This window comes from Amia ocellicauda, chromosome 2 (assembly GCF_036373705.1).
Source record: "Amia ocellicauda isolate fAmiCal2 chromosome 2, fAmiCal2.hap1, whole genome shotgun sequence".
Classification (NCBI taxonomy): Eukaryota; Metazoa; Chordata; class Actinopteri; order Amiiformes; family Amiidae; genus Amia; species Amia ocellicauda.
This window is the reverse complement of record NC_089851.1, coordinates 37,012,099-37,027,112: the sequence shown is the minus strand read 5'-3', so window position 1 is coordinate 37,027,112 and position 15,014 is coordinate 37,012,099. Positions and strand designations below refer to the sequence as shown.

General features: G+C 35.6%; 1 protein-coding gene across 1 annotated transcript in view; it reads left to right on the top strand.

The window, feature by feature from the left end:
• Window positions 1-14,842, top strand: part of LOC136770455 (macrophage mannose receptor 1) — a 43,169-nt gene extending 28,327 nt beyond the window's left edge. Inside the window, exons 21-30 of the mRNA XM_066723397.1 lie at window positions 637-751; window positions 851-1,023; window positions 2,196-2,298; window positions 2,859-3,091; window positions 3,903-4,068; window positions 4,740-4,892; window positions 5,098-5,214; window positions 5,974-6,138; window positions 10,535-10,573; window positions 11,654-14,842. Coding sequence (XP_066579494.1) covers window positions 637-751; window positions 851-1,023; window positions 2,196-2,298; window positions 2,859-3,091; window positions 3,903-4,068; window positions 4,740-4,892; window positions 5,098-5,214; window positions 5,974-6,138; window positions 10,535-10,573; window positions 11,654-11,892 — 1,503 coding nt within the window. The 3' untranslated portion in view covers window positions 11,893-14,842. The remainder of the gene's footprint in view (window positions 1-636; window positions 752-850; window positions 1,024-2,195; window positions 2,299-2,858; window positions 3,092-3,902; window positions 4,069-4,739; window positions 4,893-5,097; window positions 5,215-5,973; window positions 6,139-10,534; window positions 10,574-11,653) is intronic.
• The last annotated feature ends 172 nt before the right edge of the window (window positions 14,843-15,014 follow it).

Sequence of the window (15,014 nt, the reverse complement as noted above, 5' to 3'; positions counted from 1 at the left end):
TGCAGTGTAAAAGCTTTACTTTTACAGTGTAACTGTTATTTTGTCTGAAAACAATCAGAAGCTACAACCGTGGAAAAAAATGTGTGGGCTAAGAATCCAGACACTGGTTACCTGGTTACCAATGCATATTGCCAAATGTTTTAGACATTTTCATTTGGATTCTTGAAGCTTCTGTTTTAACCATTTACCTCCTGGATTGTCATATATGTGTGTGTATGTGTATACAGTATGTATGTTTTATATATATACATATGTAATGTTGTGGTAGTATGCTAATAATGCAAGGTCATTTATTTATGGACAGTGTGCGGTGCTCAAATCAAAATAGACCAAACAAAACCCTTGCTCCTCTTTGAGCCTAATCTAAACATAATATAATTTAGATTTTCACTGTGAAGTTTAATTATTTAACAATAGTGTTTTTGTCATCCTGCTGGTTCTTAAAATTACATACAAAGGTTTCTACAACATTACAACTGATACAATGTTTGTTTTTAGTTTTTTTTCAAGAATCACAGTGCAAATGCAAGAGCAAACAGTACTTGCTCTGAATCTGTGGTGCATAAAAGTGGCAGATAAAACATAAGACTGCGATGAAGTAGGGCGTAATATGTTTTATATCTTATGTTTTCCCAGTGCTTCAAGATTATTGGTAAGGATGTTTCGGACAGAAAGGGGTGGCAGGCTGCAAGAAGCTACTGCATAGAGTTGGGTGGAAATTTAGTTTCCATACTTAATGAGAGACAGCAAGGTGAGACCAAACCTTCACATTATTTCCCATTTGAAAATCAAAAGGGTTACAGTAAATCACGGTGTTTAACAACTGTCTGCACAATCTTTGTTACTTCAGCGTTTCTGACCACTAAGCTTCTGGACATGCCAGTGGATGCATGGATAGGGTTGAATGACATCAACAGAGAAATGCGCTTCCTCTGGACTGATGGGAAAGCAGTCTCTTACACCAACTGGGCAAAGGGTAACCCGGTGTCCATGCCTGATGGAAGATACCTCTACATAGATGAGGTACAGGTGGCCAAGCTCTGCATAAAAATGAATTTTTAATCAGCAACTGACCAATTAAAATGAATGTTAGAACCATACATGTTAAAGATCAACTGAATTGTATTTCAGGTGGAGTGGGGAGAAAATTCCCTTAATATAATGTATTGGTGTAGAGATTATCACATTCTGCAGCTCTACGTTTAATGATTCATAAATATTTTTAAAAAAATCCATGCTGAGAAGACTCTCTCCCACTCTCTCTCTCAATCTTTCCCTCTTTCATTCTCTCCCTATGCACAGTATACATGTGGAGGGTCTACTTCTCTAGTAAATATATCCTTTTTATCTTTCTTTTTTTGTCTTTCGAAGTAGAATATGCAATTTTCACACAATTTCTACAGTGTAAAAACAGAGAGAGAGTTTCAGTGGGGTGAGGTATGTTCAGGCACTGAGACAGGAAAGTTTCTGTCACTTCTCGGCATACACATTTTAAATACATTTTTCATTAACAGTATAGCTCCAGAATCCTAAACGGTTTTAATCCTAATGAGATAAAAACTGTTTTGTGTATTATTGGACAAGAAATATTATTCAATTGACCTCTAAAGACCAAACGTAGAACAAGCAACATACTAGGTTGTAACACAGTGCAGTGCTAGGCCTTTTTATATTAAAAAAATGTTTAATCTGTGATGTCAACAGATTCAAAACTATTAGCTTACAAAATAAAAAGAACACTTTAACTTCACTTTCTGCTGGCTCTCATTATTATAACTCTTAATGTTAGATTTAATTCCAAAAATGACAAGAGTTCTGACTAATAAATCACATTAATAATGATATTTGATTCAACCACATTATGGTCAAAAAGTATAATTAAATATGAGTTATTTTCATTGCTGTGCAGGGGAATTAAGCAACAACACGCATATATTCTCACCATTCCTGATAGATATTTGTCATGCTGTGTAAAGTGCATGTTTGTTTCCATTTTTTTCCCTACCTTCCATCCATTGGTGTAGAGATTATCCATCCGTAATAACTTTAATCTTCTCACCTTAATAAACATGTATTTGATAAAGCTCTCTGTTGCTCTGGACATGTGTAGACAAGTGTGGAAGTCAGCTTTGGACAGCCATACAGACAGACACCACATTGCAGTCTTGATATGATCCAGTGTTCCTTTGTTGCAGGAATATGACTGTACGTTGATGGCAACCACTGCCAGCATTGCTGGACAGTGGAAGGTGGAGGAATGTTCTTCAAATAGGTCTTTCATTTGCCAGAGAAAGATCGGTGAGCTTTTCTGTTTCTGGTTTCTGTTTTTATTATGAGCATGGCTTTGAAAGTGTTTATTCTGTGTTTGTCTGGTATTTAATGATTTAGAGCAAGATTTAACTTTTCAAAACCAACAGTTTCAGTGGTCCTCAAGATTATTTTATTAAGGCTCTGTAGTTCAGTATTGCTTTCCATTCTTTAATATGTTCTTTAAACATTTCTATACTTAACTTAAAACCCCTACTGTTTAAAATAATGAAAAGGCTCTGAGCTAGGAAATTATTAGTTCAATTAAGGGTTAAATTAAGTCATTGAGAGCTCAGTTGGATCAAAAATCAGCAGGGTAGGGGGTCTTCCAGGGCCAGGTTTGGGAACCCCTGCCTTAAATTAACAAGAGTTTCTACATTATATAAATTAAACTTGGAAATCAATTGTCTAAGTAATTTGAATGCTATCCTATGATTTTGTTATGATTTTGTTTTAGTTCTTTTGATTTTGCTTTTGCCATTCAAACTACTCTGTGCTGAGTGAACAAAACAAAAATGCTAACCATTATTTTTTTCTCTCTCCTGCCCCAGATCCTATGATTACTAATCCAGCAACAACTGTATCACCAAGAGATTTTGTCAAGTTTGGTAATAACTCCTATAAAATTATAAATCAGAAACTGAATTGGGATGAGGCCAGAAGGCAATGCAAAGCAGATGACGCAGATCTGGCCAGTGTTTTGGATTCTATAAATCAGGCCTACATTTCACTTCAGACACATACATACAAAGAGCCCATGTGGATCGGATTGAACAGTAACGTGGTAATTTTGCAAAGTTATCACTTTTTCATGACTGTGATTTATGTTCAAATGGAGATGTTAAACTGTAAAGAAGCATGGGGTAGACCAATAAAGAACCGGATCTAGGTCACCAAAGCATTTTTAAGGACAAAAACATATTAAGCTTTTTCTTCCAGGAAAAAACATAAAATAAATCTGAATGTGGAAATTCAACATCTTTAAAACTGTTCTTAAAGTATTATATATATATATATATATATATATTATATATTATTATTATTATTATTATTATTATTATTATTATTATAAGAGCTCAATTTTTAATGCTGAAACTTTATTAAATGTCCAGTGTCGGAATTGGTCTCTCTGAATTGCCTCTATCTAGTAGTCTATGCATGATGCCTATGTGTTGTGACTCAGGCAGGCAGCTATGACCCCTCCCCTGGAAACAGCTCCATTTCTGTATTGCTGAAGTCACAGTTTAATGGGAGTGACGTGTCTGCTGAGTTTAATGGGAGTGACTCCTTTGCAAAGACAACTAGAAATTACTGAAGCGTCTGACATGTTTGTATTTTAATCATTACAAAATTAGCTCCAGAACTGAAGGAAGCAAGAAAAGGACACATAACCGTGATATCAATAAGTAAATAAACTGGTCCACAGTCAGGTGACTTTGATAGCAGGAAAGGCATTTGGCTTCTGTCTTTATCTAACACCCTAATTATGAAACTTGCCTTCATCGATGTTACTTTCCTGACATACTGTTGGTGGGTTGGGGGGGGGGGAATATATATTACTTGTCTTCTCTAAATAATGAATTGTATTTGAACAGACCTCAGCATATTTCACGTGGATTGATAACTGGAAGATGCGTTTTACTAAGTGGGCTGCAGGAGAACCAAAGAATAACATTGCTTGTGTTTACATTGACGTTGATGGGACATGGAAGACCGCACCCTGTACTAACACCTACTACTCTGTGTGCAAAAATTCAAAAGGTAGGATTGCAGGAATAGAAATTGGATAGAAGCTACAGTACAGATCCTAATTTGGGTTTTATATTTATTCAGTGCACTGCTTAATGTGTGTGCCTAACAAGAAGGCCCATTGCAAAGTTTTAGATTCAGCCTCATAATGAGGATCCTCAGATCAAAGTTAAACAGAAACATTGGTCGGTTGTATAAATGCAAGTGGATTAACTCTCATTAAGTTTGGTGTTTGTTTTAGTTATTGGTCGCTGGCTTGCAAAAGAGCACTGCAGTGCCAGGCTCATCATGTTTTCTTATTCTCCTTCAAAAGTAGGACATTAACTACTCTATAGTCAAGGAAAACAAATACTGTGCTAAATTTTACTATAGCAATGAGTTCAATGAATACAAGGTTGTAGGCTGGATAGAGATTGTGTTTCCAATAAATAAATCTGGATTACCTTAGACAGAGATGACATCACTAGAAATAAACAAAATAAAACGTTGTATTCACTGAAGCCTTGTTTGGTAATTGAAGATAGGTTGTGTTTGGAGTTAGACATTTTATTTTGTTTGTTTAAAGAAAGTTAAATTGTGTCCTTGAGTGAAAGTCTCTAGAAGGGCTCCAGTATTATGCAGTGCGGTGTAAACCCACAGACACCGATGGTGATCGGAAGGGTTTCCAATGTGCTGCTTTACAGATATTGCTCCAACTGATCCACCTCAGCTTCCCGGTGTTTGTCCTGAATCGAAAAAGAAGCGAGTGTGGGTGCCATTCCGGGGGCACTGCTACAGCTTCCAGTCCACTGCGTTCGACAGCTGGCCCCACGCCTCCATGGAGTGTCTGAGACTAGGTACGTATTTATATATAGCATTGTCTTATTCTACTATTGTGTTACAAAAAAGGCAGGTTGGGTTTTATAGTTGTTTTTTGCTGCATATTGTTCTTTTTGGTTGTTGTTTTCTTCTCCAAAAAAAAGTAAAAAAAAAGACTAAAATGAAGATGGGGGTGTGGGGAACTCTTAATTTAATTTAATTAATTATAATATTCATCGACAGGTGCTTCCCTTCTGAGCATTGAGGATCCTTTGGAATCTGCATTTATTCAGCACAACACTGACCTGCTGCAAGACCGTGCCAAGTCTTTCTGGATAGGATTCTACAAGAACGTGAATGGTAATGTGTTTAGGAGGCAAAATATGCTGACTCATAACTCATAAACAATGTAGGTTTTGTTAAACAGTGGTCAAGTATAGAAGTATAAAGAAGACTGTAAGAAGACTGCAAAGCAATACATTTCATGTGTGATATACATTTTTATATTAATCTGGTTAATTTTAAGAGAGTTAACAGGGCCTCAAGTCTCCTTAACTTTAATACTCACTCTCACAAATACAGACATTAATCGAAAGCATTCTACTGGGGTGAATTCATAGTATTGCATTTTTATATTTTAGGCAATATTTTAGTATTGCTACAATTTACATTTAGTTATATTAAAACTCAAAAAGTACCTAATTCATATAGATTATGAACATTATAACTTACTATTATTATTATTATTATTTGTATTTCTTGGTAGACGTCCTTATCCAGGGCGACTTACAACATAAGTACTATCAAATTTCTCTTGAGTCGTACTTGTTTATGTTTATGTTGTTAATGTTTATCTTTACATGGATGACAAAGTTTGGACAATCTATTTCTCACAGTGACAATTTGATAATATATAGGATACTGAGCTTTGAATTCTTCACAGCTTGAATTTCATATATTTGTTCCTTTCATATCTAATCAGGCTCCACCAAGTTATGATTTTGCGGTTTAATGTCTGGAAACAAATTACAGGCATTCTTATTGTCAAAATACGATGCAGAATGAGCTTTTGAAAGTGATCCTGGGAAAGGAGAAATATGTCATTTTTATTTTCTGTAGGGCAATGGCTTTGGTTAGACAACAGTGTGGTGGATTACACAAACTGGAACAGTGGGGAACCGTCAGAACACAACGAGGAATGTGTTGAAATATACTCTGACACTGGGAAGTGGAACAATATCAACTGCAATTCATATAAACCCTATATCTGCAAAACAGCAAAAGGTGAGCTATTTTCCTGTATGTTGGAGAGACAGCTTGTATAACCATGATTAGGAATTTGATGACGCTACAAGGCCAAACCTTGGTTGTGCTGCACATTTGCTTTTGAAGAGGGAATTTAAATGAGAGAATGTTTTGGCCTTACTGCTATGGTTAGATTTAAGTATTATATAATTATACTATATTTTGAAATACCTTCATGATGCTACAGTGTCAAGGTACCTAATTGATACTTTGTGCTGTGGTAGTGATTGCCAAGAAAAAAAGGAAATTATTCTTATTACCATAAATACTGACAACAAGTTGGAATAAAAAAAAATGTCCATCGTGATACTAACAGAGATTTCCTTTACATGTGGATAGTGTAGTGAATTTAATATATATGCATATTATATTAATGTGTATGTATGTATAGCTTTGTTTTTGTATCTACAAATGGGAACCACAGGCAGCCTTTTTTATTATTATTTTTTTCTGCAAATGAAGACGTTATGCCCTTGTGTTGTCATGCATTTAAAATGTAACAATTCTTCAAAACAATTGGGAAACTATACAATCAATATAATCTAATTGCATGCTTTAATGAGGGCGAAACCACAGTCAGGTCAGCTTAAAGGAAAATTAAATAGAACAGCTGGACTGCTGACAGCACAATATGCGGCTTGTGTTTGGGTCCTTCAGCAGCACACAATATACAGACCTCACAGTGTGATTTTAGATTTAGTGATTAGATTTTAAAAATAATGTTTATTAATCACAAAAAATTGGAAAACGTGTGAGTATAATGAGCACATCACTCAATGGTCATGGGGATACAGAATGAGATTTGAAAACTATATTTAAATTGATTTTTTTTTTTAATCAGGTTAATATTACACCGTATCTTAAAACAAACAAAGGCTGATAAAATTTGTATCTTATTGTTTTGCTTTCACTTTAAACACTTGAGGGGCAGCACGAGTATGCTGTCCATTTTAGGACATCCTCACACATCAGTCGTGCTCGAGTCAAGTATCAAGCATCACCCACTCAAGTCAGGATCATTATTCACCCCTCCCTCAGTCACTGCTCAGACGTCTCCTCCTCACTGCTCACTGCTCACTGCTCACGCCTCAAGTCTCCTCTATTGAAATAACTGTAATAATTATGAATTAATATTTAGAAGAATAGGGGATGTTAATCCAAGACTGTATCCTTTAAAGACAAAAAGTAATTGTTCATTTTACACAAATAATATTATATGTCAACATACATATACACTCACCTAAAGGATTATTAGGAACGCCTGTTCAATTTCTCATTAATGCAATTATCTAACCAACCAATCACATGGCAGTTGCTTCAATGCATTTAGGGGTGTGGTCCTGGTCAAGACAATCTCCTGAACTCCAAACTGAATGTCTGAATGGGAAAGAAAGGTGATTTAAGCAATTTTGAGCGTGGCATGGTTGTTGGTGCCAGACGGGCCGGTCTGAGTATTTCACAATCTGCTCAGTTACTGGGATTTTCACGCACAACCATTTCTAGGGTTTACAAAGAATGGTGTGAGAAGGGAAAAACATCCAGTATGCGGCAGTCCTGTGGGCGAAAATGCCTTGTTGATGCTAGAGGTCAGAGGAGAATGGGCCGACTGATTCAAGCTGATAGAAGAGCAACTTTGACTGAAATAACCACTCGTTACAACCGAGGTATGCAGCAAAGCATTTGTGAAGCCACAACACGTACAACCTTGAGGCGGATGGGCTACAACAGCAGAAGACCCCACCGGGTACCACTCATCTCTACTACAAATAGGAAAAAGAGGCTACAATTTGCACAAGCTCACCAAAATTGGACAGTTGAAGACTGGAAAAATGTTGCCTGGTCTGATGAGTCTCGATTTCTGTTGAGACATTCAGATGGTAGAGTCAGAATTTGGCGTAAACAGAATGAGAACATGGATCCATCATGCCTTGTTACCACTGTGCAGGCTGGTGGTGGTGGTGTAATGGTGTGGGGGATGTTTTCTTGGCACACTTTAGGCCCCTTATTGCCAATTGGGCATCGTTTAAATGCCATGGCCTACCTGAGCATTGTTTCTGACCATGTCCATCCCTTTATGACCACCATGTACCCATCCTCTGATGGCTACTTCCAGCAGGATAATGCACCATGTCACAAAGGTCGAATCATTTCAAATTGGTTTCTTGAACATGACAATGAGTTCACTGTACTAAACTGGCCCCCACAGTCACCAGATCTCAACCCAATAGAGCATCTTTGGGATGTGGTGGAACGGGAGCTTCGTGCCCTGGATGTGCATCCCACAAATCTCCATCAACTGCAAGATGCTATCCTATCAATATGGGCCAACATTTCTAAAGAATGCTTTCAGCACCTTGTTGAATCAATGCCACGTAGAATTAAGGCAGTTCTGAAGGCGAAAGGGGGTCAAACACAGTATTAGTATGGTGTTCCTAATAATCCTTTAGGTGAGTGTATGTGTGTATACTGCTGCATTTTTTAATAATTATCATCCAGTTGCATTTAATAATAAAAGGGTGACAAAGTTTCAGTTAGTGTTTGACCATCAGTACTGATAACACTTTTCAATTTTAAATAGAGCAATAAATAAAAGTAAAGTTATGCAAATTCCTAAGATAAATGAGTAATTACTGGAAATCCAAGATTGTATCCTTTAAGGACAAATAGTAACTGTGTAAAGAAAAATAAAATAAAAATGCAGCCACATAGTGTAAAAAAGCGGGGAATATACACATATGTTGACATATAATGTTAAGAACATAAGAACATTAGAAAGTTTACAAACGAGAGGAGGCCATTCGACCCATCGTGCTCGTTTGGTGTCCATTAATATCTAAGTGATCCAAGGATCCTTTCCAGTCTATTTTTAAATGTTCCCAAACTTTCAGCTTCTACCACATCGCTGGGGAGTTTGATCCAGATTGTGACGACTCTCTGTGTGAAGAAGTGTCTCCTGTTTTCCATTTTGAATGCCTTGAAGCCCAATTTCCATTTGTGTCCCCGGGTGCGTGTGTCCCTGCTGATCTGGAAAAGCTCCTCTGGTTTGATGTGGTCGATGCCTTTCATGATTTTGAAGACTTGGATCAAGTCCCCACATAGTTTCCTCTGTTCCAGGGTGAAAAGGTTCAGTTCCCTCAGTCTCTCAGTAGGACTTTCCCTTCAGACCTGGAATAAGTCTGGTTGCTCTCCTCTGAACTGCCTCCAGAGCAGCGATATCTTTCTTGAAGTGTGGAGCCCAGAACTGCACACAGTATCCAGATGAGCTCTAACGAGTGCATTGTACAGTCTGAACATTACTGCCCTTGTTCTCAATTCTACACTTTTGATAATATACCCTAACATTCTGTTTGCCTTTTTTATTGCTTCCCCACATTGTTTGGATGGAAAAAGTGAGGAGTCCACATAGACTCCTAGATCTTTCTCATGTGTTACTTAATCTAGATCTGTACCTCCCTGTACAGAAATGTTGTTTCTGTTAGGCTAAATTAACAATTACTATTTGTCTTTAAAGTATACAGTCTTGGATTTCCATCCCCTATTCTTCAAAATATTTAAAGGAATAATCATTACAGTTATTTAAACAGATCACAAGATTGTTCAATAAACACAGCATATTTCATTGCATTAATGATGCGTTTCTATTAATTAAGAGATGTAAAAAATGATGTATTGTATTGGGGGTTCTGGCTACAGCAGGATTCAAACTCGGGTCTCCCATACTAGAATGCAGCGACCTAACCACTTTACTAAGGCACATTAATTGGCTTTAAGTAAAGATTAATTGGATCAGGGAGTGATGTGTGAATAAATCTTCACCTCCTTACACCCATTGCGTGCCGTTGTGTGCGTCTGCTTCCTAGGTGGGCTATTAAAGAGCCCAGCGCTGTGGACATCATTAATATACAGAGTGATACACAAATGGTCAAAATGATGCAGTTACCTGGAAAACTTATTGAAATCCTTATCCAATGGAACTGTGAACCCTCAAAGGATTGTATGGTCTTACCTTAGCTCAAATCAAGACTATAGAATGTACTGATTTGGAAGAAACAGGACCAACAGTAAAATCTACAATTTGGTGAGCATTGGGAATTATTTTGCTGATGGTGGTTCCTGGCTCCCTTGGGGTGATGGAAGAAGAGTTTTTCAACTTCATAATGACCCAAAACACACAGCCAGATCACAACTAAATTAGGAGAAGGAAAAGACAACAGGTCTTGAAATCTTTAACCAGACTCCAATTCTATTGAAACGTCATGGGATATATTCAGTAGAAATGTCATAGAATAAACTCTGTATCATTCTTAAAACAATGTTAATACATGTACATATATATGTGTATTTTTTCACTAATCCTGTATTTTTTTGTGTACAGTTATTCCACCTACTGAAAAAACTCCAAATCACCAGCCTGGTAAGAATTTATGTTTCATTGTTTCAACATTGTTTAGGTAGGATCCTGTCTTTTAATTAACATGCACTCCTGTAGTGTTTATTAAAGGTGTATGATACTTTGCATTTATGTATTTTACACATGCTGTATATGGTTCATTTTAATTATATTAGCCTCCCCTCAAAATGATGAACCACAACTCTGGTTATATATTATTCCAATCTTTTGCTGCACATTGTTATATTCATAAGCATTACCATAAGAGCATTCATGTTCTGTGAAGAGCTGAAACTTCAAGCCATTAGAGCAAACATCGTACAATGTCTTTTCATTGTGCCACTTAGCCTTAAAAGTGGCCTTTATACAGGGGGTGGTGTAGAGACAGACAAGAATACATTATTGTAAATGTTCAAGAGGGAAAACTGACATGAAGGTGTTATGTAGAGGAAAGACTCACATAAATTGAATACTGTGCTGGCTTTCGAGAGGTAGGGAAGACAAACAGAAGAGTCACCAACTTTGTTAAACAGGCAAGAAGGACTACAGACAGCCAAGACAAATTAATGAATGAATAACTGAGAATGTATTCAATATAAGCAAGTAGGCAAGCAACAAGAATAAAAACAGAACCTGTCATTGTCATAAGTTCACATCCGGAGCTCTGAGGATGACAAAGAAGTTGAAACGTGTTATTGCTTTTAGGAAACTTGAGCTGAGATCAGGCAGTGAGATGGACAAAAGCCACTTCTTGGAAATTATGTGGACAGATTCTGCAGAACAGATACTACATTATCTTAATATGAGTAAAGAAATAGAATAGAAAAACATTTCAGTTGATCTTTAAGTACTCTTGTTACAAATCATAATGACTCACAGACAATAATTCATCTGATTGTACCGACAGGACATTTAAGAGGAAAAAAGCAGGTTGTAGAAATTTTCTATTAAGGCACAGCAATATTTTGAACCATTACTCCTGGATTGGTTTCTTTCCAGGATTTGTAATGGTGCAGCAAGGTGCATCTTCCTATTCCAGACAATTATATTGAAAAAACAGGAATAATTATTACAATATCTGATGTACTTGTTGTTTATTTGCAGTGATTAACAATGAAAAACCTGCTCATGGCTATGCTGGAATTGTGATTGCTGTATTAATTCTCATCCTAACCGGAAGCGGACTGGCTGCCTTCTTCATGTACAAGAGAAGGCGTACGCTTATCCCAGATGGGTCCAACTTTGATAACTCTCTATATTTTAACCCAGATACCTCTCATTCCAGTCTTGACACCAAAGTCCTGGTAGCTAACATTGAGCAGAATGAACAGGCTACAATCTAATTATATGTGCAGTAAAACAATAAAAAATAATTAAAAAAGTATTAACCTTTCTCCTGGTTGAAGACTGGTTTTAAAATCTACATACATTTGACACACAGCTTCCAGATTGTGATTCAGTGTCTTCTTCTCTGACCCAGATGTAAGCCGTGAAATATAAGTCCATTCTCAGTCCAACAGTGTGTTAGAAGTTCAATATTAATCCCCTTTGAGTATGGGTATGGTGTTTTTAGAATTACCATCCAAGATGTTCTGGAGGGAAAACACCATTAACACAGCAGCCGCACTCAGGGAAAATGAGGCGACTCCATTTTCCATGGAGACATTCACTTTCAAATAAAAAATTGACACGTTTTCTGTCCAAAAATGTATCGGCACATTTTCCCAGCTAGCTATATACACGAGATTGTTAAATAATGATATAAGGGTTGTTATATCAGTACTGTTTTGCACTGTAATTAAATTCTGAACCCTATGCAGTTAATCAAATATATAACATATTTCAAATTTAGATTTTATTGCCAGTGTTGTTAGTGTTAACTGCACCACAATCATTACTTTCCAAACAGCAAAACTCTCAACAGCCATGAGAATACGTTTGCATGTGCTTCATTACAATATCATTGTTCTCCCAATGAATGTGCTCAGTGTCGATGGTATGTTGACAGTCACTCAGGCATTTCTTTCATTCACAACTTAGTTTAGTTCTTAGTGCCTCTTGACCTTTTCACAATGTTCCATCTTGCCTGACATTGTTTTCCCTTCATAGACATTTTGGATGTGCAAACATTGTGTTGGATTGTAAATAGAGATTATCATACATTTTTACAAGCAGGTGAATGTGCAGGTGGTTTCAACTGGCTTCCACAACAACTCTGCTGTAAACACCCCTCAGTAATTTTTAAATCAAACTTTGCTTCCTGTTGTGTGTAAGTAAATGCAAACTGTTTAAATTTACAGAAGAATAACTAAATTCATATGTTTTTTTGGCCATCTTTTGTGTATATTTCCTTAAACTGATACAAAATATCAAAAGTAAGCCTGGATATGTAGTGCACATACTAGAGATGTATTTATTCCCCATCATCTCAATTAGTCATTTGGTCCTGTTGGAAAGAATTTCTTGGTACAGGAGTTTCAGTCAATCAGCTTTATTTTTGAATGAATTTGCAGTGATACAGAAGCAAAAGCTGCCAATAATACACTCAAAGTTTTGTATAGTATTGAATGTATGGGTAGGTTTCACAGCTTACATCTTATACTAGAAACATGTATCTTGTCCCAAGATATAGAAGTAGCTCAGTACATGGTTTCAAGGTCTTGTTCCTACCAAATACAGTGGCATCTCAGTTTAACTTGGCAGTACCAAATGCTCACAAGATAATGAACATTAGGACAGTATTATCCTTGCACATAAGCAGAATTAATCTCACACACAGAATAAAAGCAATGATTATATGTATTCAGAAAAGCATCGACCATCTTAAAAGCAATGGTATACATATTAAAGAAAAGCAAAATTCTAAAAAAAATAATGGCCTATGGGATACCAGTATAATGGTTCAATTTGATCCTGTCAGTTTCATTAATTGAAGTGTGTGAATACATTTCAGATTTACGTCATATGTAGTTATGATGCAATATTAGACTTCAACATAAATAATCTAATCTTAAAAAATGTAAATGGGATATTACACTGCATGTAGATGTTTCAGAACGGTGGAATGGTAATTAATGAAAATCATATTTTATTAAATGAGATCTGGGAAGGCTGAGAACTTACAAAGTAGATGATTGTGATCAGGAGAGAAGATGTAGGGCCCACATGAAGGAATTTGCACATGAATGGTGCATATGATGTTGCCATTTCACTCATCTCATTAAAAGGAAACGGAATTTGTCCCAGTAAGTTAATGAGCTTGTAAACCTTCTAAATTTAAGTTATATTAATTGAGGTGACAAAAGTGTATTTATTATTATTATTATTATTATTATTATTATTATTATTATTATTATTATTATTATTATTATTATTATTTCTTGGCAGACTACCCAGAGATATAGCATAAATACATTTTATTCATAGATGTACGCACTATTACAACTTCCATTTGTTTGGCAGAGGTTGAAAGTACTGATTGAGGCAAAGTCACCAGCAAAAACAAAGAAAAAACTGGAACAAAAGTAGGAAAGACATACCTTGATACTATACCAAAGTGGCTAGAACATTTTGGGAGGTAATTAAGAATTAAATAAATACAATATACAGTTATAGATCCTTTTGTTTAAAATGGAAACAATATATTAATTATCCTATAAAATCATTAATTAAAATCAGGACCCACAGAGTTCACTGATTACCGTACCCAAAACATTTTAATTATTTTTAAGTCTACATGCTGAAAGGTAACCACATAATTATGTAAATATTATGGACAAGATAGCAGTAACTCAATATATATATATATATATATATATATATATATATATATATATATATATATATATATATATATATATATATATTATTTTTTTTTATTTTTTTTGGGATATCTGTGTGTAAGAAGAAAAAAAAGATGTACAACTTATTTTCAATGTTCCTTTAATACATCAGTTGTTGAATATGTTCTAGTTTACTGTAATAAATCATTAATAGTTGACCAAGTTAATTCACTCTGATTTTAAGCGTAAGTCTGATTTCTAGAGAGAACAAAACACAAAACGAAAACATAAACAATCGCTTTTGCCAGTTTCATACTGCATCACTGGAGAATCCAGTTCACAGCTGCTTGAAAATGTGTTGATGAATGATAACATTCTCTTCTGTGAAACCTCAGTCTTTTTAAATGTCTTCTTTTTTTGTGTAAATTGTATGATGGCTCAAATTCAATGTATTTGTTGACTTTCTGTACTTGTTGGTTTATATGTCATTAAATTCCTAAGTTACAGTGAATTTGAATTAGTATTATTTTAGTTTTTGACTTAATTGAAAGTGTTAAAATCAAGAGATCATATTTTGGGACACTTGAATACTCATAATCATATTCTTTATCCTACTCCAAACTTTAAAAAAAGAGAAACTTTAAAAAGTTATGGTATGCATGTATGCTCTTTAAGGGTTTCAG